The following is a 25,699-nucleotide window of genomic DNA, read 5'->3' as shown; positions in this document are numbered from 1 at the left end:
TCTGTGTTTACACGACATTCCTGGACAGTGCTAATAATTGTTGTCACGCAGAAAGCAGAAATGAAGTTTCTCACTCAAATTTCCACTTTAATAAGCTATTTTATTTGCCAGTACTTTATCATACATTTATTTCTGACTTTATTCAACTTTTGTTCAACAATATGTTTTTAAAAATAAATTGATTTACTGTAAACATTTCTCCTATATTCAAATTTGTCTCTTGATAACTAATCTACATAAACCTTTATCAAAGGTGCTCTGCTGTTTAGTGCAAAGAGTCACTTATTAACCATGAAACAAACACAGAAAATGTGCTCCAGAAGCATCAAACTTTGCATTTCTGGTGCCATAGCTTTTGGTAATCAGTTTTCTATAGCTGTTAATGAGTAAAAACTAAGAAAATAAAAGCACCTACAGGAGCACGTATGCAATAGAGGGAAATAAAAGATCTTACATGTTCAACATGTGACTGTCACTTAGCACCAAAGGTACCACATAACTACATCCCTGCTCAAAAATTTGATTTTAAAAATGCATTTTAAAACTAAAAGCTTTATAATAATGTAGCAAATGCACACATTAAGAGAGAGTGTGAGGGACGGACGGTAGGGACCAGTGAGGATATAATGTCAAGAATTTTCACTTTTCAATACTAAGTCAATGGTTAAGTCCATTCCAGATTGGAAATCCACCTCTGTTCTGTTCTTGCTGTCTCCTGTGCCCATCAATGAAAGTTTAGAGTCGCAAACTGTTGTAATTCTGCAATCGGAAAGTTCAGAAGAGACTTGTGTCTGTCCTGAGTATTTGAGTCTGTACACTGTATAACTGCTGTGTTTCTGTGACTCTACGATATGCAGCAGGTTGATGACTTGGCTGGCTGCTCTAGTATAGACTCCCTGCGGAGGTCGTTTGGGATGCTGCCTTCAGGACCCCAAACGTTGAGTTCTCCATAAATACCCAGCTCGATCATCTCCTCTTGCCAAGGGATGGGAATGTTGCCAGAGGAAAACTCATCAAAAAAGGTCTTATCGGGATCCTCCAAGGTTACGCCCTTCACTGATGAGAAAGCTCCAACGTCATCCAGACTTTTAGCATACACCCTTTTAGGGTCAGGGACAAAAGGAGGAGGTAGGATACCTGAAGAGGTGAGACATGGAAGTTAAAAATAACATCAAACTGTCGGAGGAAGGAAAACATTTCCAGGGTTTGAAGAAATTGGAAATGGATTTATTTTGTTAAAACAAATATTTTACGCCTGAACAAGACAAGAAAGTAAAGGAAATAGATAGTACCTGCATTCAGTTTCCTCCAGTTGATGTCACTGAAAAATGGGTGCGCTCTGATTTCATCACAGCATCCGTTCTTAAAACCCATCCTCTGATCAACCTCTTTGGCCAGCAGCCCATCACAGAGCGACTTTGCGTGCTCACTGAAATTGTCTGAATAGGTCACCACCCGCGTCAGCATGCGCTCTTTCATCTCCTCTCGTTCAACCTGAAGAGCAGACAGATTAAACCTCTCATCCTCTCATTTACATCGCAGTCGGCCATTTTTGTGCACAAGGTAAATAAATCTCATGGTTCAATAAAAAAGTGACTAACTTTCTCCCCCCTGTTTCTGAATGGGTTCTTAGCCTCCATGAACTCAAACAGTGTCACCCCCAGAGTGAAATAGTCAACCGAGCTGTCATATTTTTCTCCTTTCAGCATCTCCGGAGCCATGTACCCTGCAAGAACCAAAGTGAAAACGATGGTTAAAAAAAAAAGTGATTCAACAGTAAGATTACACCTATATAATAATAATATGACATTGCTTATTCATTGTTTGGTAGCTGCGGATGAGACCCACCTGGTGTCCCAGCATATCCTTTGGTCAGTGTTTTTCCTTCTTTTAGCTCCACAGCAAGACCCAGGTCAGATATACGCACATTTCCTGTTCAACATCAGACAGACATCTTCGTCAGCCATTAATCGCACTTAGATGAGGGCAAATTTCTCTGTGTTTGACTAGAAATTATTACCATCATTATCTAGTAGCACATTCTCTGGTTTGAGATCTCTGTAGATAATTCTTTTCTGGTGGAGGTGCTCCAAGCCCTGGATAATCTGAGCAATGTAAAAACAGGCTCTGGGCTCCTCAAAGCCTGGGTTGTTCTCATCCACCAGGTAGATGTGGTACCTTCAGGGAAGACGGAACAGGTGAGCTTTGACTCTGTCATGTACAAAAGGTATGTAATCTACATTCATTTGCAGTTTTATATACAGCTTGCCAATATGTTGCATGAGCTTTGCTCATTTTGCATGTTAGCTGTCATTATGCTCTCGGTTTTCAAACTACAGTGTGCATAAATTAAAATTTGATTATAAAGCAGTTTTAAAAAAAAAAAAAAAAAAAATCAAATAATCTCACTTATACGGGTTCAGTATTTTTTGATAATGTAGCTTAAAGTGACTGCTGCTTTATAAAGAACCACTCTGGGATATTCTCATCATCAAAATGAATTTCTGGCCCCATGCCTGCCGAGAATAAACGTTTGCATGAAGCCTGCAGTCCAGTGTATCTTCAACAACTGACTCTCTGAATGGTATTAAGATACTGTAACTAATTCTCGTGCTGTCTCCACCACACGTGTGTAACTGCACCCATGTGCCTGTCTACAGACATGCGCATTGACAGACATTACATTTAATCCATCCCAATGTGATGACTCTGTAATTTGGAGCTACCACTCGGTGGCACATTTGCCTGATTGTTAAATATATTTCCGGAGGGTATCACAGCTAACTTTGGGGAATATTTCAACATCCCTCTGACATGAAGTTACAGCAGAAACAGAGGACCTGCCAAATTATGAAGGCTGCCAAAAAGACAACAGCATAGAGGAAAGAGGACAACGAATAAGTGCAACCACTGTTCTATCAATAAGTTTATCTGAGAGTTTTTCAGAATGTGAAGTTACTTGAGGTCTCCTCCATTCATGATGGTCATGACCAGACAAAGTTCGTCCTTTGTCTGGAAGGCGTACGCCAATGACACAATGAAGCGACTGTGAACCTTCTCAAGAATCCTCTTCTCCACCATCGCACCCTACAGGAGAAAGTTAGGAAAGATAATTTTGAAAAATAATGTAAAAGGGACCTTTTTAAAAGAAAGAAAACTGCAGGGACTTTTCTTCCAACGGGTTGCAGAAAAACATGCAGTATGTTTTCATGTTCACACCGATTGGAAAAGATGTTGAAGTATATTTCAAAGAATGACCTCAGACAAGTCAAGGGCAAGATATAACTATGCCAAGGAGATCCATTCAGAAGAGCTTTTCACTAAAGCTCCCAGTAATCACTCTATCCCTGTCTCAGTGTTTAATACTGCAGGCTAAAGCTAAACGAGACAGAGGCAGGGACAAAGATGATTAGCACCACTGCAGCCTGCTCAGTGCAGGGCACTTTCTCTGGACCATAACGCCACTAAAACACCTGTATTAATCAAATCACAACATGCTAAAATATCAGTTTAAAAAGTTTCCTTTAAAACTCATGCAAGGAAACAAGGAAACACAATAAGGGCCACATTTCATATTCTAACCATCTAAAGGCATATAATGCATTTCAAAGTATAAAAAGCCCAAAACCTGCAGCATGTATTTCATTAACTTAAATGAGCATTCATGTTCAACATGTTTGGGCTGTTGAGAAAGAAACTATGCTGGCCTAATGTAAAAGTGAGTAAAGGAGCATCTTATCAAAAGTGACATTTGTTCTCTCACCTCATATCCTTTCCTCTTCTTCAGCCTCTTCTTGTTGAGTTTCTTACAGGCATAAAGTTTCCCTGTGGCTTTCATCTGACAGGCCGACACCTCCCCAAACCCACCTTTCCCCAGCACACGGAAGTCTAGGAACCAGTCTGCATCCATGGGCTGCATCTCAAGCCACTTCCACTGCAGGAACCTCTTTAGGTACAAGCTCTCCAGGTAGAAAGTGTAAGGGGCCTCCCGCAGATAGTCCAACGTTGTGGTCAATGCTGTGGCAAACAAATCATCCCCTACAGCCTCCTGGTTTTCCTTCACCTTAGCTATGATTTCCTCAGACAGGAACGGGCAGTAGTGTTTGGCAGAGGGGTCCATGTAACGCTGGACAATCTTTGAGGCCTTCTTTGCCCTGTCAGAATCCTCCGCCAGGTCGTAGTCCTCGATGTCTTTCCACAAACGGCAAGCCCCATGATACTCTTGATTTGAATTCAAGAATTCCCTAAAGAGGCGTTTGCCAAGAGGCTGTTCCACGCAGATTGAGTCAAAGGTCAAATCCAGGGTGTCCACCAGGCCCTCGCACACGGTGATGTGGGGCAGTTTGAGGCGAGAATGGTACTTCTTATCCCGGGCCGCTGCAGCATTAGAGCCATCGATGCTTCCACGGGCATTGATGTAAGCAGAATTTGCTACCACTGTGGTCAGTCCTCCAATATCCATGTTGAGGGTAGGTGACTGTTAGGCGACGCAGAGAGGAGACATTGCAAGAGAAAACTGGATAAACACTGCTAACTAATGTGCAGGGGTGAGGCAGCGAAAGGATGAAGCAAGGCTGAGAAAAAACGAAACAGGTCGCAGAAGAGTGGCAGAGGGCGCATGAGAGACTAATGGGGAGTGGAGACTGTTGTCTGAACTAGATCCCAGCACACTTTGAGCCCTGTACCACCCTCATTCACACACACATACCTGAGTCAACACCTTTCGGTAATCCATTAACACCCTAATGCCCCAGACAAAGTGTGCGAGCACATGCTGGAACAGAACAACACGGCAACATATGCAGCTGGAGTGTCACCAACCACATGGAAATTCACAATTACTGCAACAGCGGGTCACTCATGTAGACTTTATCATGTCGTTTGTGCATGTTAGAAGTTAAGACTTGGAAAAGCAGTTATGTTTGTGATTGGAATTATGTTTTTTTTTTCCATTTACAATATACCAAATGGTGGTTGTATTTTTAAATTAAATTCTCATTAAAAGAAGATGTTCTATAAAGCAGGAAATCTTAAAGGATAGGTTCAATTTTTTTCACGTCTTTATTCTGATATGCCCGTATGTCCATTGAAAGGATTACTGCTCGCCGTAAGCAAATTCAATGCAAGCCAGTATGAGACTGCAGCAGTCCGAGTTTGACAAAATCAAGTGTCTTCCACAGTTTAGCCCTTTTGATATCAAGTCACTGCTTAAAAACAACAAATCTTAGAGAATTCCCACTTGAACTGACTATCTTAAGCCTACTGAAGCCTCATGTTAACTTCAATTAAACTTCTGAATGCATTTCAACACAGAATGACTGAATTTCATCCCCCATCACTCACATTGAAATCACTCCAAGACGTTACACCCAGTATGGACAGGATGAATGATTACAGTGACCAATACCACTTTCAATGTTCATGAGCATGTCAGTATTGTTGCCTATAACATCATCACTCACAAGAGACAGTTTAAAAAAGAAAAAGAAAAAAGAAAAAGATCAAAAATCAAGCAGCAGAACCAGAGATGCTGTCTTTATTATTCCATATATTCTTTTTCCCTATTAAAACCTGGTGCCTACATTACAATACAACTCCAATGCTAAGTTTGGTCAGAGATTCAAGTGTTATGCTAGTGGCAGCTAATGTAGCCTCGAGCATCTAACCTCTAGCAGAGGTGAGTTGAGCTCCAGCTAACTGTTCCTGTTTGCTTTTTGTTGTAGTCTGCAGCTCCAACTGATAAGAGTCAACTGCCGTCACTTGAGGCAATTTCAATTGGAAATTGGAGCTACAAGCAACTCTCCACGAACACCTGTAAATACACTCTGCAAGTAAAAGTGATCTGAGTTTCTTTAAGATAAATTATGTGATTAAAAATGTAAACTTATCCTTTACAATGTATTTCAATGAATTTTAGCAAGAGATTTTTACAGGAAACAAAGAGATAAAATGACTTGTACCGACATGTCCTGCTACTTCAGGATCAGTCAAAGACCACAACAGCAGACACTGGAAAAACCTCCATTATCCAGTGCCTGCAGCATGTGCTACATTTTGGCCCTTATCACTTCTCCATGTCAAAAACATTTGGACACACCTCATTAAAATAGGCACATGTCAATGTCAGCGGTGACCCTTGTAAATCCACGTCTATATGAAAAATGCAGAAAGAAATTAAACTATGGTAGCATTTAATTGGTTGTCCTCACCTCACAGCCATCCTGTTCTTGAGCTTCGAGCATGCAGTTTCCCTGAGGCTTTCCTCTGACTAGCAGACACCTCCCCAAACCCACCTTTCCCACTTATTTTTGTCAACGGGTTGTTTGAGGAATACAGATTACAAGAAGCCTTCATCTTTGACATGGTAAAGAAAAATATAAATATATATATTTTGAGGTATTAAGTGTTGCCTGTTTGACTTGTTTGTAATTTGAGCAATAGACAATTTGTTCCTGGCCAGACACAAATAGGTCAACTTTTTGTTGCAACAATAAACTTGCATCAATTATAGATACAAACTTATTAAAACAATCTATATTTAATTTGCAAACTTATATTAGATTACAGAAAAGGTATTTGGAAGAGTCAGTACATGTGTTGCTCAGTTTTAAAAGGGAGATCTTTGAAGGAGCACATCAAGACCTACACAACCACACATTTTGTTACATCAATTTTTGAAGGTCTATCTTTACCACTGGCCTCTAAAGGATACTATAAGCTACAATCGTTGTAGGATTCATATACGTAGTTAAACAAACAAAGCTTATTTACCTATCAGGAGCCTGGGTTATGAAAGTCCTTACCTTGCTGGTGCCATTATTTTGTAAACACTACCAAGGCGTTAACAGGGCGGTGATGGAGAATTCCTCAACTCCGGAAATACAAAAAAACATAACTAGCAAACAAGATCAGAAAGCAGCTGCCTACAGAACAGAAGGAAGCCAGTCCAACACAATGGGGGATAAGAAACTATTTCAAATTATTGCCCAGAACACAAAACAAAAAAGTATCAACACATCTGATGGAGCCCCATCCTGAGATGCCATGGCAACTGTATAGGCCATTCAGAATCCATGGTGTTGCACTAACACAGCATGTTAAGCAGACACTTTGGCCACCTTGGAACATTTTGATCATCATCATGTCTGCCATATGTAATTGCAAAATAATAGGAATAACTATTCAAACAAGTACATTATACATTCTCCAACAGCAGTAGGTTTTACAGAGGGTTTTTTAGTGGGATGGCTTATTGAGGAGTGGATTAGACATACAAAGACTTGAGTGTGGTGGTGGGCCACAGACCACAGTTCCCTTGGACGACACCTCCCCCAGAGCTGTAGTGCAGGTGCACGTGATTCAGGAGCAGAAAAAGGTGGGTGCGAGATACACCTCTGTTCAATTTTCATCTACACCCCTGAGAAAGCCAGACAGAAATACAGGCATGGGAAACAGGGGGGGAAAAGGTTGAAGAAGCACACACAAAGGGGGACTAAATTCCCACGGTGAAGGTGGTTTGAAGGGCTGTGCTTGTTGGAGCGGCGAGGCATAGACAGGTTTAGTCTTCGTCGTCGTTCTCATCGTATTCGTCCTCGTCGTCATCATCCCCCATGTACGACACCGGAGTCTCCACACGAGACCCGCTGTAGTGAGAGTCATTCGAGCTGGAGGCCATGGTGCCATCAGTGCAGCCATCACTATAAAAAGAGCAGGATGATTTTATTGTTCATTTAGAAAACAAGGCAATAGTGGAGAGTGGGTAGCACAGGGGGATGAGCATAACAACATGTGCTTTCTGTCACATTTGTTGGTTGAATTACAGATTAGGACTCTCACCTGCTCGCAGGGTAACGGGCTCCATTAGCTGAGGATCCTCCAGTGATGTAGACGTTACTGATGGGACCCTTTGCCATCTCTGGGAAAAGAGAAAATACATTATTTGAAGAAATACGACCTTGATGATTCCTGATATTATCAACCTACGATTTTTTTCTGACAAATTATGAGACTGTGTGCCTTTAATTTTTATTTGCATCTGTAATCTTGGAGACAAAGGGTATACAAAAGATATGGATCCATCGCAGGTAAATACTCAACTTCCTAACCTACCACTGCCTCGCTTTTTCAGCTAATCACTGCAGTCCCCAGGTGAACCTCGCACTCATTTTCATTAAATGAAAATGTTTTGCCTTTCAATCCCTCTCTTTTTCATGTCTCCTGATATCATTGCCTAGTGATGTGATTTCCTTGGTCACAAAAAACATCAACAGGAGTAAACTTCAGTCAGCCAAACAATTATTGAAATCAAAACAGGCAGCATTTTCCTTTGTGACTGAAAAATATCTACACCATGACTCTACTGTATGGAAGTAATAGCAAGCTGAGCTTAATACAATGGCATACAGGCACAGAGGCATAAAAATCATCACTTCAAACTCTCTTGAAAACCATTTATCTTGACGGGTTCAGAAGAATTTTCTTTTCATTAAAATAAATCACCAAATTGGGTGAGTATCAGGATTTGCTTTGGAGATGATTTAATTTCACAGCATTCACACATATGACAAATTTCCACAACACCTGCTGTATCTTAAGCAACCACTGTCACGGATACATCAAAGGTGGTTTTCAAAACAAAAGGAATGGCACAGGGACCGAAACTGGGATACATCTTTATCAAACCAGTTTCTCATTAATAATGCTGCTGCTTCTTTCACTATTTTTTTGTTGTTGCCATCTTTAAATCTGATGAGCTTACAAGAATAGCTCTGGAAAATGTCCTACACCATTTTTTAACATAGTTCTGCTAGTTTCTAAGTAGCACTTCCTGTAGGTGCTTTACAATAACAGGTTTCCAGTAGGTCACCAATGAAAGGTTATCAATGTGAAGCTGGAACAGTTAGGTGTGTAATTGTTTGGTTTAACATTTCAGTAACTTTACAGGACATAACATCAACATCAAAATAAGCTCGAGTTACAACAGGAGCTGTGGCACTGACCTATGACGTAAGGCTCCAGAGCTTTGGGCACCAGGTTACGTGCAACCTTCAGATCTTCTGGAGAACACTTTCCCACCTCCAAACCACAGGCCATGCCCATACGTTTCAGCACCTCAATGTCATCGTGGATCTCAAACATGCTGTCGAAATTGAACAAATACTCGAACCTGCAAATAAGAAAGAGGAATGTTAAAATGTATATATTTCATAGATGGTAAATACTGCAAATGCAATACACCTCATTTTGTTCACTGTGCAGTGCACTTTGTCAATGTAATTTTGTGTTGGCCAGATTTAAACTTCAAATTAAATCCATCACAGAGCAGATAGTGCAGGAGGGTTGCAATAACGTGAAACAACATACACATATTTGTTCTTAAGCTCTCACAGAACAAGCTATAAAATAATGCAACTGCTATCAAATTGCAGCTAGACACCAAGAAACGTCAGGACAAGTATGTGGGAGTAGTTGGATTCAACCTCAAACATTTTAAACCTGATACATTTTAAAGTTATGTTTAGAAGTTATGTTCAAATAAATGGACATATACATGAATAAAAATAAATGCATCTTCTAATGTCCTACAAAAATTTCAGAGGCAATAATAGGACTGAGAAATTCTCACTGATTGTTGCAGTGCATCATTACCTAGCTTTTGGCAGCTTATTTTGTATGTGTTCTTTAGATTTGGAGTAAGCAATTTGAATGAAATACACTTTTTGTCAAATTCAGTGAATATCTCCTTATTGTCCACTAGCTGTCCCCTATGTGTGCGTACTGAAAAAAATCTAGCATTCCTACACAGCTCTGGCTCTATAAATGGGAGATAAAGTGGCTCAGAACTGAGTAACACAACACAAGTCCAACCAATCAGCCACAGGGTGCATTCGTTCTTTTGTACAGGAAAGGAAAAGACGACAAGAAGAGTGGAGAGTGGCATGTGCCAATTTAAAGATTACCGGGGAAACGAGAAGGAGCAGTCCACCCTTCCATTGCCACCAGACCATGTGGAATTGAATGGGATGGATTGGGACACCAGACAAGAGATTGCAGTGCTAAGGCGAGCGCATGGAAGGAATGTGTACCAGTGGCGGCGCAACACAGTACATACTCCACAACATAATTGTATTATCAAGAAGGAAAGATGGCTGAGGAATAGCTAAAGAGGAAGAACAAAGGCTGAAAAATGAGTGCTATGATCAGACAAGGGTGAAGAACCGCGTTGTCATCAGTGAGGCTTTCAAGCGGTGGAGACTGCACGGTCAGACCGGGAACATAATTCAGCCCTTGATTTATCCGTGGGACTGGTCCGTGCCCCAAATCCATATAAGATGCGTTGGATTCCACCACTGCATTGTTACCTTGGCAATTCACTTCATTGAATTTGAGGAGCAGAGCTTCTGAATGAGCACTGAAGGGTGGGGTGCATTTATATCCGTTACACCCAACCTTAAACAGCATTCATTTGCACAAATGGAACAGGGTTAGAAGGGCTGGGAGCAGGATAGGACCTTAACTCCATGTCACTGGACTATCTATGTTCCATCTGTAGTTACCTTTTCAAATTAAAACAGTGCTGGCTAATAGTTTACTTGTATCAAAAGGTGGACATATTTTATCCAATATTAGCCTCAACTAATATAATAGTCTCATATTTGCGTCTTCAGAGTCAGCTTCTTAACAGCTACATATTGAAATGTTGAGTTATCATCTCAAGAAACTGCATCTGTCTTCATCAGGCTCACTATGACAACCATCCTTCAAAACACGGCATCATGGCAAGATTTTCAAAACACTCATGGCTTAGATATCAAGGGATGGAGAACCATTAACTTGCAGATCATAAATTATACCAAGTAAATAAATTAATACAAGCCAAACAGACACTAGATATAACCAAAGTCATTACAGGTATGTCTAGCCACTCGGCAGCCATCTTGGCAACACCTTTGGGCAGTTATTACTGGCTAACAAGAACAGGCCCCTATCTAAATATAGGGGGAGAGCCATGACCTCACTTTCAATGGTCACCGGGACATAGAAACTGCACATACAGAATCACCTGTCAAATCTGATAAAAAAAAAGTTCTTAAAAAGTTTGGCGACTTTGCCCCCAAAATAAAGTTTAAAACGCATTTTCCCCCAGGTTATATTGTACTGCTACGTATGCAGACGGTTTCACAACATCAGCTGTCATACACCTCATCTGTGACTTGGGTCTGTGCAACAACAAAACTGAATTGATATCGGCTGTTATAAAGCAGACAACTGGCTGTTTCAGCGTTGAAAATGAAGCACATACTTGTCATTGGAGATGCTGCAGTCGATGACAGTTTTCTTGCTGGTGTTGACAATAATAAAGGGAAGGTGGATGATGGAGTTGGGAGGTGGAGGTCTGTTTGCCTGCTGCTCTGTCTGTCTGTTCCGCTGAACCAGGTTCTTAAAAGCTATTTGCTGTAAAATAAGATCAGAGAAAGATGTAGCTACATAGAGCATTTGCTTTTGATTAATACCACATTTGACATTTCAAAACAATACATTTGATACAACTGCTTCATTCTTCAGCCACACTTTAGTTGGATCTATTCTCCAGCATTGTTAGAGCAGTCCAGCAAAGGTTTGTAGTTCAGCACAGAATTTCTCCCGCCAATTGCTGTAGCAACACCATAACACAAAATGAATGTGATGAACATTATCAAGCTTTGCTGTGCATTCATTATACACCCTATCTAATCTCACAGCTGCCCTGAGGAGAAGGAAGGGAGGTGACATAATTTAACTTGCTCAATGTTTGCTTCACAATGAACAGTCTTTCCCTGCATCAGAAACATGTAGACAAACACACAAGCAGCCAGGCCAATCTCAGTTATTGTGGTCTCCACTTCATATCTCTATAGCTGCAATAGCATTGACCCATTGTTACATTTGCGGTGGTACATATCAGCTGCAGCAGAACTGGCATCATGGCTACAGAGGTTAAGTCTGAAGATCCGCCTGAACACACAAGTACAGGCATTCAATACATTCCCACCTGCAGTATGAGTTCCTGAAGCTGTGATTGTTTCTGCTTAATCCTCTCCAGCCGCCTTTGTCTTTCCACCTACAGTTAATATAAAGGAAAAATTATAAATAGTGACAATGTATGGTGATAGAGAGCAGACATGCCCAAAACAAGCTCATATAAGAAAGGTCTTTGCTATGTGTTTCTACCTCTAGGTTTTGGCACTCCTGTGCTGAGTTGGTGGGCAGGCCAATCCACTTGATTTCTTTTTTCTCTTTAGAGATAATGTTCATGGCCATGAGCACATTAAGTGCATCGTACACACGCCGCCGAATGTTCTTCTGGTCATACACATGCTAGCAAGAAAAAAAAAACACAAGATTCAAAATACTAACAAAAACCTCTAAATTGGTAAAATTTAAAAAAAAAAGTCTTGCACTATATAAGCCCCCTTCAAATATCTGTATATGATTTAGGTTGGCATCATTCTGAGAAAATGTCATGCAGCTGCAGAACTCACCGAGTCATTGGGTGACATGTGGTTGTCTGAAGAGCTAAATTCTGCAACCAGTTCATCTGCCACTTCATTGTAGGTGGTTACTCCTTTCTTCTGCACCTTCTCACAGACTTTCATTGAGAAATGTCTCAAACCCTTCCCATTCTTTTCCCCTTTCTTACCACGCTTTCTGTGGACAGAACAGATCCCCCACACAAACATGATTATGGCATATATATCTCTTTACTTTATTCATATGACATAACAGACCTGACACATACTAAAACCACTTAATCTAATCTCCAAAGAGCTCTACAATGTCCCAAATCTATAAACTTAAATGTGTGAGGAACTGTGAGAGGAAATGAGAAAAACTTAAGAGACTTTTTGAAGACTTACCCTGATGACCAGGGAGATGCATCAGATGGTTGACTCTGAGCAAGGAACTGTGAACTTGGTGTATGTGGACTGTTTACCAAAATGGTATTTGATACTGTGGGCCTCTGAGGTGTTCCAATCACCTGCAAAAGAGAGGACAAGGGAACAAAACAAAATGTTAACACTCAGCATTTGGAGTAATCTTGTAAGGCTGTCCACATAAAAAGAGTTCTCCAAAATTCAGTGTATTGAAATCTTGAGTTTCGATGAGGGTGTACTTAACACCAGCTGTACATTTAAAAAAAGTTTTACTGAGGGGATTAGATAACATTTAGATAGAAAATTTGAATGGGCTCAATCGTATCAGAAATAACAAATATCTTGGTATTTAAGACATCTTTTTTGACTAATCAATTATCAGTCATGAAGATAGCCACTGATCAATTATAGAAATTGCTTAAAATTTGCACACTTAACAGTAATGAGGTATCTAAGAGATAGGTGATCTATTCCTTCACTAAGGTGATATCTAAGCTGATTTCCGTTATGTATACATTCCATGTATATAATGGGATGATGGGTGTAATCCTGCTGACTGTAGAGTTGATAAGCTTAGGATCAACTGCCTCCACCTACCCTCAGCCCGGTCACCTCACAATGATAATAGAGGGGCTTACACAACAGTAAGACACAGCAGAGAAACCCAGTAAGTGCATCTATACACAAATACATCTGCAGGACCCTGATAATTTAGAAAGCTGAACTTTTTATATCTATTGAGAAGCTCTAAACTCAACAAAAAATGTGGTTGTGAAAACACAAAAGCCTGACATTTGTGGAGCATCACTCACCATGTGTGGCACATGTTGCATGTGTGCAGCAACATTCACATTGGATGGCCCTAGGGTTTTGGGTAGTAGCTGTTTGGCCACAGGGGCAGCTGTAGGCTGGACAGTAACCAAAGATAGGACACCTAAAAGAAGACATGAGAGGACCAGATATGAGTGGAGCTCTTGATTGAAACTCCATTGCCCCCTATCGTCCAGCTGCCAGTACATAGGCCTACACATGAAGAAACATTATCTCCTTGTGGGACAGGCAAACTATACTGAATGTTGCATACGAATTTACTGCACTACTGCATGCAATTTCTAGGGGTAATTACTAGTAATTTGTACCTTTGCTGGGGCTCATATTCTGATCGATGAAAACCTTCAGCTCTCCATTTGTTTCAATCAGACCAGCCTGTGGAGGAGGAGAACTTAATACAATTCAAAATGCACTAAATTGAGGAAGCTATATGAGTCCAGTTAAACAAAAAGAGTACAGCAGAACATACATGAGGTTATAGGGGACATCTTAAGTTATAGCAACATTACAGATATGCCCTCATGTAACATCAGCTATGGTGACTGCCAGGTGACACAAACTACACAACTGTCTAGCATATAATTACTTACATCTTTAGCCATGATCCCAAAGGACCGGAAGAGTTGAGCTTCAGGCTGAAAAGAAAATTTTACTTCTATTCTTCACTCTTCAGACCCCTGACGACAGAAAGCAGGCAAAGTATTAAATAATGACAGTGGTTAGTTACCAACTTCAGCAAAAACATTACATCACAATATTTCCTGAGTTTAAATATATTATATTGATGCGGTTTTGATATGCAATTAAACTAGACTTGTTACTGAACTAAGGCCCATTTGAACTGTTTTCTGCCAGCACACTGTACAAAGCTACATCATTAACGTTAGCTTGAGTTACCGGGTATTCTTCTTACAAGACAAAATTGACGGAAATTTCTTACATTTTAGACCAAGCTCAAATATATGAACCTTTGAGGGCTGTTTCTGAATCCACCGTTTATGCAGAAAACCACATTAAACCATCCCCCGATGCTCGCAACTTTTACTAAGCTAAGTGTGCACAAGGCCTACTTCAGGTACCGAGCACGTCCGGAGGAGAGGCATCGTCGAACTTCTGCTACAGGTCACGAAAACATGCTAACTTTATCACACCAGCACAAAACTATTAATGTGACTTAAGTGATAGCACCACGTGGTTACAGATATTACGGATCCACACAGTTGCAACAGCATACATATCATACCACGATACTGAACAGTCTTTTGTTAAATGCAGCTAGCTAACTGTTACTGCTAACAGTTAGCGTTGCATTCAGATTACTTGCGTTAGCTAGCTTGTTAGCTTCTGCACGTTTTGAAAGGATTCACATATAATTTCGCATTTATTGGTTCCGTGCTGCAGATTCCTGGCAAAGTTGTGTATGGGTTAACATTTAAGAAATGTGTGTGCATGTCGCACGATGAATAAAGTTAAAATAGTGATTCTGTGCACTTACGAGTGCACTCTCCTGTTTCTTCGACGGCTGTTGTTGTTGGCATTTGAGAATGGAGGAAGAGGAGGTCTAAATCCCTTCCAAACAGGAAACAAACTAAGTAATGCCGAAGTACTTTTCAACAATTCTACACTTAATTCCAGGGACAAAATATTTTATTGATGTCGAGTATTTAACTTATGAGTTTATTTTCCCCTCAAGTTTGTCTTTTGCCCATGTACAGTAAGTAATGCCACGATCTGCCAGTTACTCGATTAGGGAAGCTGCATAAAAAGTGATCGTTTTCAATTGAAGAAAGACGGAGCGCAGAACAAAAAGGCAAATACGTGGAGTTTACAATCAAATAGAAACAATATATGTTTTATTCCGACTGTGAATGTTGTTATACATTTAAAACTGTGACTCAAAATAATTCGCCACAACTTCTGAAATGCCTGCTACTGGTAATTAGATTATTTATGATTAGTATATTGTGGCTTCCTGACAGTCATGGAACTGTTATTGCAAGATACTTTTCACCTCCCATTCAGTCAGAAACAAACATAGTAACAGTGACTTCTTCGTCCCAAAGTTACATTCATAAACTCACAAATTCTCTGTTATTATCATCAAATATTCAACTACTTATCGAACCAGCCTGAATATGTAACTATAATGAAAATACCGACGTTTCCATGACTAACTTGGCTTAAATTAACGTTGCTGGTGTCGACCTTTAAACTGTTGTTTACATGACGTTGCAGAACACGACTGTTTGTAACGCTATAAACTCTGGAAAAATAAATGCACCGTTGCGCAGCACAGGTTAGTGTAACTCGATCATAATCGCCATGAACCGTTACATTAAATTAAGACCCCCACCAATGTCTCCGTTAGTGTTGGATACATTCGGTAAGTTATCAACTTGTTATATTGAAGTTAAAGCATAAAGTACAGCACTACTACATCGCTTTACAATGCTTAATGATTATTTTAGCAACGAGCTAACTCGCTACTATGGACGAAGAGCCCGGACCACCGTCGCTTTGTTAGCCAACTGACGTTACGCTAGCTAGTAGCTAGCGGGCGAGCTAATCCACAGCTGTCATCGACAACACAAGTAGATTTAGCTGCAAATTTACCGGGGTTAGCTTTCTGTTTGGTAGTAGTATATTTTCAATACATTTTAACCATAATAATTAGTCCAATAGATATTTAACTTGAAGAACTTTCGTTTGTGGCAGCTTGGTAGCGAGCCACAAGTCGATAAATGTGGCTTACCGGTGCACTTCGCAAGTTAGCAATTTGTTTGTTAGCCCTTTCTATCCGCTTTCTGTTAGCCTTGCTACAGCAGCGCGTCTCACAATCTGATCTTGGCGGTGTCTCGCTTTAGAGGTGTCTGATTGGCCAGCATCGACGAGACGAAAGCAGAGCAGTCAAAGTAGTGCATGCCCACAACCTGCATCTCTTGGGACTAGTGGAAACCAACCAGCTCCAAAGATCTATATACCGCCATCTACAGTACAGGAGTATGAGGAGTGCATTTTACTCCATTACCTCTCATTTACTGTGTTTCTCCAACGCTGACACTTCAAGACAGCTTTGACTACTGGTAAGTTTTGGTTGTTCCCAAAATGCAATCATGACACTTTAAAAGTTGGTCAGGGATGACTACATATGAATTAAACTCAAATTACTTCCTGCCTGCACCGAAGGACCACCTTGTTGATTTTGTTGTATGTGCATAGCAATCCAGTTGTGCAGTCAAGATAAAGGTTTAAGTCTGTACCTGCAGCAAAGTAGTCCTACCATAAAGCCACATTTGTCTTCTCAGGCCATAAACAGCAATGACTGAGGACACAAAGGTCATGTCCTTTGTATTGTTTCAGGAATGAAGGAGTTTTAATCACCTTAAAAGGAGTTTACTGTCTACAATTACAAAGAAATTATACATGGTGGAAAACATAACTAATTATGTGAACTATGAAAAATAAAAGTGGATCAGAATGAATTTAAAAAGCACTTTTTTATACCAAAGTGCTTTTGCACAACATGCAGCAAGATGTCATGCAGTCAATGTCTTACAAGTGGACAGGAGGGGGCTGGGATCAAACCAGTAACCCTGTAACTAATTGATGGCATGTTGTAAGAACATTTCACAGACTTCATTTGGTGCTGAGTCAAATATTATTGAGAGACAGTGCTTTCCATTTGGTAGCAGTCATAGTTTACTATAGATGACTTCAGATGTGAGAAGGGAGGCAAAATTTAGTCACAAGCAGTAAATCAGGACATTTCAGATGCAATCTGATGTAATGTGTGAACTGCCATCCATCTCAACTGAATTGCATACAGACAAGATACAAGAAGGTCCGAAGGGTCAAAGGGTCAAAGTTCCATGTTTACAACTGTATACTGTTTAAACATTCCATCACCTATCTGTCTCAGGTCCATCAATCAAACTAAATGATGCCTTTAAGCCATATTCAAATCATAACCTGTTCCCCATGACTGTTTCTACAAAAACCACCACCATTATCTCTGGTTTTCATTACCCCAAGTATGCCAACCCATAGTCAATCTCCCTCTTCCCAACCATTTTATGCTGTCTGTAATTTTTAATGTTGTGTTTTAGTATTTTTGTTTGTATCTTAATCAGCGTAGTTGTAAATTAATTCTAATTACCATAAAATTTGACAGTAAGCACCTGTAAGTGAACCAAGAAATGTCACCCGATAACACACTTGATCAGATATCTGAATACAAACAGAAATTGAGACCAGCACACAAAGTTGTGGCCAGTGTCTAAATGGGTTTTTGTAATGAAGCTGAAGTGCTCAAAAATAATGAAAAAAGAAACTGTGGTCAGTTTTGCTGCAGAAAGACTTTTAATCACATAGAGAAATAATAATGTACACTTTTTCTATCATGAGATGACAGTTGTCTCCCATGATGTCTGCTGAATCTCTGAGAATTGCATTGCATTTAGGAATTTCTTAAAGTATCAAACTCTCAGATTGTTATGGGAACCCCAATTAGGGATTTATTACATGCATGTGTACTTGAAGCAGACGGCATGTTGTCTACATGTGTCTAATTGGAGTGATCAACATGAATCAATTTCTAAAGATATAATGTAGATAGATAATATATAAGATAGACAGTTTTTAATTAATAAAAAGTCAAACATAACTCAATCATCAATCCCTATTCTTTACCAGTATTTTCAAATAGTAGTCCTGCAATAAATCCTACCCTCTGAATTCACATTTTGTTGAAACTGTTTTAGAGAGGTGTTGATCCAGGTTTATGATCATTTTGGAAGCTGTGGTTTGCAGTGTTGTTAAATTGTATTGTGTTACACTGAAGTGTTTCTACCCTCTACACCTCCAGTTGTAGTTCAACAACGCCACAACATCCTACTCTTTAGAATTGGTGCAGAGTCCATGAATGACTTGGTATGAACAACAGTAGTTTTCCATCAACTGCATTGTAACATTAACTTACATGTGATGTAATTAACTTGCTGTGAATGTGATTGTACCAGCATGAAGTGAGTGTAGTTGACCCAGGCTGCCATTCAAGCCTTCCTCTCACTGTGAAACCAAGAAGAAAAAAGAAAAAGGAAGGCTGACATCTACTGATACTCTATCAGCTGCAGTGCTGTGTGTGTTATTCACACTTATTGATGGGTGGATTCATTTTTACATGAGATAAAACTCAGCTGAGCCTCCTGTCAGTCCAACAGACAGTCATATTTTATTCATGCTATAAGACAAGACTTTTTTTCACATATGGGGACTTAAATTCCTCATTGTGGACTAAGTACTATGTAACAATGAAAACACATAAGATGAAAGACACATTTTTGCTTTAAATATTTTTAGAGCTAGTTAGAAAGAACACCTAGCTGCTCTTATTGGCTGGACCCATATTACATGTCTCTCTCAAATTCTTTATTGGCATGATCTTTATTACCAAAGCTTGTTGATAACAAAGTTTACAACATAAGGATAATAATTCAGAGTAAGGAGTGAAGGTGGGGTTCTGTTTTATTTTCAACAGTGTTGTCTGCAGTTTTGGGCGATTTCATATGTGTACATGGTATAATAAAGCAGTGTAAAAGTCTCACACACACATACACTAGATTTATCTTTAGTTGACATTTGCCTCCCTTTAATGTCTTCTTGGACTCACACTGGTTTTTACGAACCTTTTAATTGGCTCATCATTAAATGGCTCCTAATAAGTGATTTATTAATTGCAGATGCACATGGTCAAAAATTGGTCACAGTCAAGCCTGTGAATGTACAGTCTCTTGTCTGATACATGTCTATTTTCATTTAGAATTACAAAATTTTGGAATAAAAAGTTAGACATTTCTCCTGTTATCAATATTCTAATATTCTTTAAAATATCAGTATATCTACCATCTACCATCTGTCTACTTACAAAAACAGACAGTATCCAGTTTATTCCATACACCTAGATAAACTAATGTAGTCTAATACAATAGTCCTGCAATAAAACCTACCTTCTTAGTTATAATGTTCAGTTTTTGTTGAGGATGTTGATTCAAATTTATGGTTATTTTGAAGGCTGTTGTTTGTGGTGTTGCTGAATTATACTGTGTTACACTGAGGGATATTTCTAATATTTAGTCTACCCTTATAGATTTACACCTGCAAACACATTTCAATGGCTATTAATTACAAATAAGGCTAATGACAACAGAGTAACTACTGCAAACCTCATCTTTCTACTGAAACCTTTAATAGCTGTTCGACTACTTTCGCGCATGCGCACAATGAGCGGCAGTCGGGCTACCAAACTGGTCAAACAGCGGGTGTAAAAATGGTAGGTAACCAAAATAAACACAAACCCAGGCATTGGCTTTCGTGCCACCAAGGCTTACCTTCAATACTAGTGTCGTATTATTAAAGTACATACCGTGTCGTGTTTTGGCAAGCCTACAATGGTCAGTTACTTGTGTTCGCTGCTATTACAGGGAAGGTCAGTTGATATTTTGAGAGCAGCTAGCTAGCTACACGTCCCTTTTTGGCAGTCTGGTAACTTCGGCTGTGAGCAGGTCAGCCTTTGAACCTCAAACACAGACACACACAGGGTCGTTTAAGTGAAATCCTGACATATCCACTACCACACTTGACAGTCTGATCCTGTGGTATTATCCCCACCGTAAATGTCAGTGATACATTCCGGCTAACTTAGCTAACGTTAGCTAGTAGAAGTTACTAGCTGGTGGTATGTAGACAATGCTAACCTTACGTTACCCATTTGGTGACACAGTAATCCGTGCTGTTGTCACTACATACGTTTGACTTCATGTGGTCCTTATTAACAGAAATCAGTAACAGTTGGAGAAATCATTAGCAGCTCGGTGAACTCACTGTTTTAGTCTCCGGTTTCAGGAAATGCTGCTCTTCAGTGAAGTGCAAGTGCTCAGATACTGCAGCTGCTGTGAGGAGATGGCATGGTGATTTTCGACAGATTTGGGGGGTATTTCAGAATAATACCGAATAGGACTGGGATATTAGACAGTTTCTATTATCAGTTCTTCTATTGTGTTTAATTTGGTTAACTGTTTGAACTCTAAAAATAGAAAATAGTCAAAAATGCACATCACAGTTTCCTAGAGCCGTTATCAGAATTGTCGCTGATTAATCAGCTAGTTCTGCAACAAACTGAGACAGACAGACAATTATTTTCTTAATTAATTAATCAGTTGTTTTGTCTGAAATTAATTAAAAATGCCAGTAATGGTTTCCCATAGCCCAATGTGACAACTACAGTTGTATCGTTTTGTCTCTCCAACAGTTCTAAACTCCAAAATATTCAGGTTGCTGTGATATAAAACAGAGATAAACATTAACTCTGCACATCTGAGAAGCTGGAAACACTAAATGTTTTGCTCTTTTAGTTAGTAGTTTGAGCTCTTTTAGCTCTGCAGTTACTGAGTCTTTTTCTGAGGCCCATCTAATCAGCAAATTGTTTCAGCTGTACAATGGACTAATTGAATAATCAACTAATCATAACATTGATATAATGTTAGGAAACCAGATGTCATCTGGTATTTGGTTTAAAGTACAACAATGACTTGAAAGCGTAAGTTTTTAAATTAGCGGCCTTTAATGGATATGTTCCAATTTAATGATACAGTACTCTGAATTTACTTGACTGACTCTTGCCCAGTGAAATGTGCACCGAATGACTCCTCCTGATTGCATTCATAACTGATTTCTTATAAATGTTTTAATGTGCATGTATATTATGAAAGTGCATATTTCCATGCCACAAAATATCTTCACAAAATCACTGACAATGTTTTGTCATTTGATTTTTTTTTTTTTTTCCTTTTTTAATATTGCTGAGTATTTCTGGCAGGGAGCTTGTGTTACACTCCAGACTTGTTGCACCTCTAGGTCCTGGTGATGGCATCCCATTTCCCTACTCATGTTACTTCTATGACTGTAGTTATCTGAGGGGCCCTCCGGGGTACAGCATGTGCTTTGAGAATCCACAACATCTCCCTTCAGAAAAGCCCATGTTGCTTTTGGACAGGACATATAATTACCACTGCAGGGTCTTGGCTCACCTCCTATGCTGTGTGTTTGTCGGTGTGACAGACTAACCTTTTAGACATGTGTCAGAGTGTTTCTGAGTGTCTCCCAGTCTTTCCTGTCCTTGTCACTGTTGCCTGAATGCTTGAAGATGTGTGTGTATCGTTGTGTGTTTTTGTCTGTGTCTCTCTCTGTGTTTGTGTGTTGTTGTCTGTACTCCCTGGTCTGATCGCACCAGTGTCTGACAGCCCCTGTCCTGTACTTACACAGCATAAGCTGAAGTCTTCGCAGAGGGACAAGGTACGGCAGTTCATGTCCTTTACCCAAGCTGGGGAGAAGACAGCTGTGTACTGCCTCACACAGAATGACTGGAAACTAGAAGTTGCTACTGACAACTACTTTCAGAACCCAGATCTTTACTGTAAGGAATCCATGAAAACCTCAGTAGACCGGAAGAAGCTGGAGCAGCTCTACAATCGCTACAAAGGTAATTGGGATCACTTAACAGTTTTAACTGTAACATTGTTTTATGTTACAGTGTTTTACACTGTAACATAAAGTAAATGTTTTATGTTACAGTGTTTTACACTGTAACATAAAACATTTCCTAGAATAGAGTTGTTCCAAAAAGGACTGTATTCTTTAAAAGTTATAGACAGTACATGTTTGCAAAAAAATGTGAGTGTTATTCATATATTTTTTCCTGATAGATCCCCAGGATGAGAATAAGATTGGTATCGATGGGATTCAGCAGTTTTGTGATGACCTCTCACTGGATCCAGCTAGCATCACTGTGCTGGTTGTTGCATGGAAGTTTCGTGCTGCCACTCAGTGCGAATTCACCAAGAAGGAATTTTTGGATGGAATGACCGAGCTAGGGTGAGTGTTGACATCAACAGCGTGTGACATGCTACGAAGTGGGACATAAACAGTGTCTGAAGTATCTTTGCATGGTCGATGTCATAGTGTAGCTCCCGAGAGGAAAGGCTGTCTCTATATATAGACTCACTGAAGCACAGCTTGAGTATTCTGTGTCTTCATGGAATGACTCAATGAAAGAGCTGCAGTGTTTTGACTTTTGAGGTTCATATGTCAAAGTTAATTTCAGCCAATTTGTCATCAGCATCGACACCGGCATGTTGCAACTTGTTGGGTTGTCCATGAGTGATCATTTAGTTTGTTTATTTGTTGCTTCATTTGTCTCTTTTTCTAGGTGTGACAGCCCAGAAAAACTGAAGGCCCTTTTGCCAAGATTAGAGCAAGAGCTAAAAGATAGTGGGAAGTTCAAGGACTTCTACCAGTTCACCTTTAACTTTGCCAAAAATCCTGGACAGAAGGGTCTAGGTAAGCAGAGTGACAATAATAACAACAACAAGCTCAGTTATATTTCTGATTGAAACAAGTGTTCTTCTTTGTGTCTGTGTGCAGACTTGGAGATGGCTGTAGCCTACTGGAACCTGGTTCTTTCAGGGCGATTTAAGTTCCTCGATCTTTGGAATAGATTCCTTTTGGTGAGTCAAAAAAGTGAAACTATGGATGCACAGATCGAATATATTCAATTCGTATTGGCAACAGTACTTGCCATTATCATTACATACAGTTTCATTGTCACTGTCAATAAATAAAACAGTCTTTCTGATATTAGTTACATTCACTGATTCATGGCAGACACAAATTTTAAATTTGAGGAAAATGAGAGCGCTGGTTTCGGATTGATACTCAGAATCACCCAATACCCTGAGCTGAGATAACTGTATTGGTATCAAGAGAGAAAAGCGTGGATGATCTTGGTTATAGAGATAGAAAAAATCTGCTCACCAGCACTTGTTCATTATAGGAACACCATAAACGATCCATCCCAAAGGACACATGGAACCTATTGTTGGACTTCGGTAACATGATTGCAGATGACATGTCAAACTATGATGAAGAAGGTACGTTTAAACAAAATGGATAAAAAAATTCCTTCAGATTAATCCTTGGTGCATCACTATGACACTAATGATATCTTGGTATTTCTTTCCCAGGAGCATGGCCAGTCCTTATAGATGATTTTGTGGAATTCGCTCGACCAATTGTAACAGGATCAAAACGTAAAACTCTCTAAATCCAATCACAACTCTGGAAAGCCAGAACGTTGTTTCTTTTACAGTGACTTCATAGTTTTTTTTAAGACTTGTACAAAAAAGTGAAAATTGTAGGCTTCAGAGGGAAAACAGAAGCACTTGAAACTGTCAGGAAACCACCTTTCAGGGAGCTGAGTAAAAACTATGAGAACATCTGGCCACATTTTTTGTCCTCGTGAGACTGAGGCGTCATATGGACATTGCCAGATTCACCTCTGTCTCTCCTGCTGGATTCTCAGTATCCTGGACACCCCTCTGCTCTGCTCCAGGAGGAGCACTACCTATCAGGCCACAGCCCTGTAAGTGGGGATGGACACAGCACTGAGAGGAGGGTCGCTGGCTGTGTGTACTCTAATGGACTGGAGAGGAGAAAGCAGTGTGTTTTAAGATACTTCCTAGTCAGCATTGTTTTGTTATATGAAGCTCTGAGTGACTGTGCAAAGTTCCCATGTCTTACTCTAACTTCGGGACATAGTGCTCACTACACCAGCACCAACAGAACTGTTGCAGTTTTTACTGTACATACTGTATCTATTGGGACAGTTTACAAAGAGAGCTATATGAAGAATAATATAAATATGTTGAATTTATAAATGCAAAAGATGATTTCTTTTATGTACAGGAAATGCTAAGATCTCTAATGGGATGCCTCAATATTGTGGATGATATGCTGTTGGTTTAAATGTTAGGTGGATCTGTCAAGTCATGGAATTGTGAGCTTCTCATTGAAAGCATGTTAAATACATTTTACTTCACTTCGGGCTGGTTTCACAAATAAATTTTCACTGAAGTAAAGGCAGTGCTTTAATTTAGATAATTGATATTGGTTTGTGGTATTCATTTGTCTGGATAATTGCAGTTGGGAGTGGGTCTTGAATCCTAAATGTAATCAGTCCTATCCACAGTACCAGGATTTTGCTTTCAAAGATAATTTCTTTCAAACTGTTGAGGAAAGGGTTTTTTTTATCAGTTAATCCCTCAGAGCAGTTTGTTCAGCAGCAGTTAATAGAAATTTAAAGTTATGACATTACAGGCCCTTAGGATTGCATGGCACATATCTGTATGTTATGGCAGTGCGAAGCCCTTTGTTCAGAGGCCAGGACACTAAAGAGGGCAACAACAGGACAACAAAGTAAGCCTTAAGAAAAAATACCTGTCTGTTCAATATTTATGTTTCTGTTCAAGCCCATCTGTTCAGTGTTACTGAAGGTAGTGAAAATTAGAATATATTGTTGATACATCATGTAAGTAGCCTAAGTATATTGTTCATTTAAGAAAGATGAATAAAGCATGAGTTTTTCCATAATCATACATGTATTTAACTCCTTTGTTGCTGAGAAGATAGATAATGGACACGCTCTATATCACATTTATATAGTACAGCTGATTAGACATGAGTGTATTTCAAAAAGCAGAAGTAGAATGATGGCAAGACAACTGTGACAAATACTATGTTAACTTTTTCACAGACGACATTTTGACATGACAGTATGAAAAGCAGATGTAAATAATAAAATGAATGATGGCTGAATTCCATTTAGCTGAATTTGGACCGAATTCTCAGAAATCTGTATCTGACCAGAACCGAGGATGGTCAGGATCATGAGCTAATTACACTTGTTATGGTGTGTTTTTATTGATTTTTTGTTTACGACTTTACAATGTAGTAGATCAATGATGTTGGATGTTGATGAGCTGATCAGGATTTCTATATTGGTTGTGCAGTCATAAAGTTGAATATTTATGGTTTTTATTCAAGCAATATAATAGCCACTGTTA

At 39.5% G+C, this 25,699-nt stretch overlaps 3 protein-coding genes across 9 annotated transcripts; 1 reads left to right on the top strand and 2 right to left on the bottom strand.

Annotated features, from left to right (window-relative positions):
* Positions 1-74: 74 nt before the first annotated feature.
* On the bottom strand, positions 75-4,652 carry LOC111218234 (rhodopsin kinase-like). The gene is made up of 7 exons (XM_022740430.1): positions 3,764-4,652; positions 2,960-3,087; positions 2,021-2,178; positions 1,849-1,932; positions 1,602-1,726; positions 1,293-1,494; positions 75-1,137 (listed from the first exon to the last, which is right to left on the bottom strand). Exons 1-7 carry the CDS (start codon positions 4,460-4,462, stop codon positions 845-847), a joined length of 1,689 nt encoding a protein of 562 aa, XP_022596151.1. The 5' UTR covers positions 4,463-4,652; the 3' UTR covers positions 75-844.
* A 1,867-nt stretch (positions 4,653-6,519) lies between these two features.
* On the bottom strand, positions 6,520-16,582 carry tfdp1 (transcription factor Dp-1). 4 transcript variants are annotated; one of them, XM_022740299.1, is made up of 12 exons: positions 16,498-16,582; positions 14,336-14,422; positions 14,054-14,120; positions 13,727-13,848; positions 12,897-13,018; positions 12,522-12,687; positions 12,211-12,357; positions 12,032-12,100; positions 11,303-11,454; positions 9,000-9,166; positions 7,837-7,915; positions 6,520-7,697 (listed from the first exon to the last, which is right to left on the bottom strand). In XM_022740299.1, exons 2-12 carry the CDS (start codon positions 14,345-14,347, stop codon positions 7,559-7,561), a joined length of 1,242 nt encoding a protein of 413 aa, XP_022596020.1. In that variant the 5' UTR covers positions 14,348-14,422; positions 16,498-16,582; the 3' UTR covers positions 6,520-7,558. The 4 variants fall into 4 exon arrangements, with proteins under 4 accessions (XP_022596020.1, XP_022596022.1, XP_022596019.1 ...); XM_022740301.1 differs by lacking the exon at positions 16,498-16,582 and adding an exon at positions 16,099-16,186; XM_022740298.1 differs by lacking the exon at positions 16,498-16,582 and adding an exon at positions 15,241-15,314.
* Positions 16,583-16,665: 83 nt separating this feature from the next.
* Positions 16,666-25,442, top strand: LOC111218162 (DCN1-like protein 1). 4 transcript variants are annotated; one of them, XM_022740306.1, is made up of 7 exons: positions 16,666-16,828; positions 22,065-22,281; positions 22,505-22,673; positions 23,008-23,138; positions 23,223-23,305; positions 23,632-23,728; positions 23,822-25,440. In XM_022740306.1, exons 2-7 carry the CDS (start codon positions 22,107-22,109, stop codon positions 23,899-23,901), a joined length of 735 nt encoding a protein of 244 aa, XP_022596027.1. In that variant the 5' UTR covers positions 16,666-16,828; positions 22,065-22,106; the 3' UTR covers positions 23,902-25,440. The 4 variants fall into 4 exon arrangements, with proteins under 4 accessions (XP_022596027.1, XP_022596025.1, XP_022596026.1 ...); XM_022740304.1 differs by lacking the exon at positions 16,666-16,828 and adding an exon at positions 20,016-20,073; XM_022740305.1 differs by lacking the exon at positions 16,666-16,828 and adding an exon at positions 20,658-20,710 and having other exon boundaries at positions 23,822-25,441.
* Positions 25,443-25,699: the final 257 nt, after the last annotated feature.

This window comes from Seriola dumerili, unplaced genomic scaffold (assembly GCF_002260705.1).
Source record: "Seriola dumerili isolate Sdu_G_001 unplaced genomic scaffold, Sdu_1.0 BDQW01000052.1, whole genome shotgun sequence".
NCBI lineage: Eukaryota > Metazoa > Chordata > Actinopteri > Carangiformes > Carangidae > Seriola > Seriola dumerili.
The sequence above is the reverse complement of the archived record's forward strand: the minus strand, read 5'-3'. Positions and strand labels throughout refer to the sequence as shown.

Coding starts and splice junctions, on each gene's coding strand:
- LOC111218162 (XM_022740303.1), top strand. CDS start 21,936: ATGCTTGAAGATGTGTGTGTATCGTTGTGTGTTTTTGTCTGTGTCTCT. Junction 22,282..22,504: donor GCTCTACAATCGCTACAAAG/GTAATTGGGATC, acceptor TTTTCCTGATAG/ATCCCCAGGATGAGAATAAG. Junction 23,306..23,631: donor TTTGGAATAGATTCCTTTTG/GTGAGTCAAAAA, acceptor TGTTCATTATAG/GAACACCATAAACGATCCAT.
- LOC111218234 (XM_022740430.1), bottom strand. CDS start 4,462: ATGGATATTGGAGGACTGACCACAGTGGTAGCAAATTCTGCTTACATC. Junction 1,933..2,020: donor TGTGCTACTAGATAATGATG/GTAATAATTTCT, acceptor GATGTTGAACAG/GAAATGTGCGTATATCTGAC. Junction 1,138..1,292: donor CTGGAGGAAACTGAATGCAG/GTACTATCTATT, acceptor TCACCTCTTCAG/GTATCCTACCTCCTCCTTTT.
- tfdp1 (XM_022740299.1), bottom strand. Junction 13,849..14,053: donor GAATATGAGCCCCAGCAAAG/GTACAAATTACT, acceptor GTCTTCTTTTAG/GTGTCCTATCTTTGGTTACT. Junction 9,167..11,302: donor TGCAGCATCTCCAATGACAA/GTATGTGCTTCA, acceptor TCTTATTTGCAG/GTTCGAGTATTTGTTCAATT.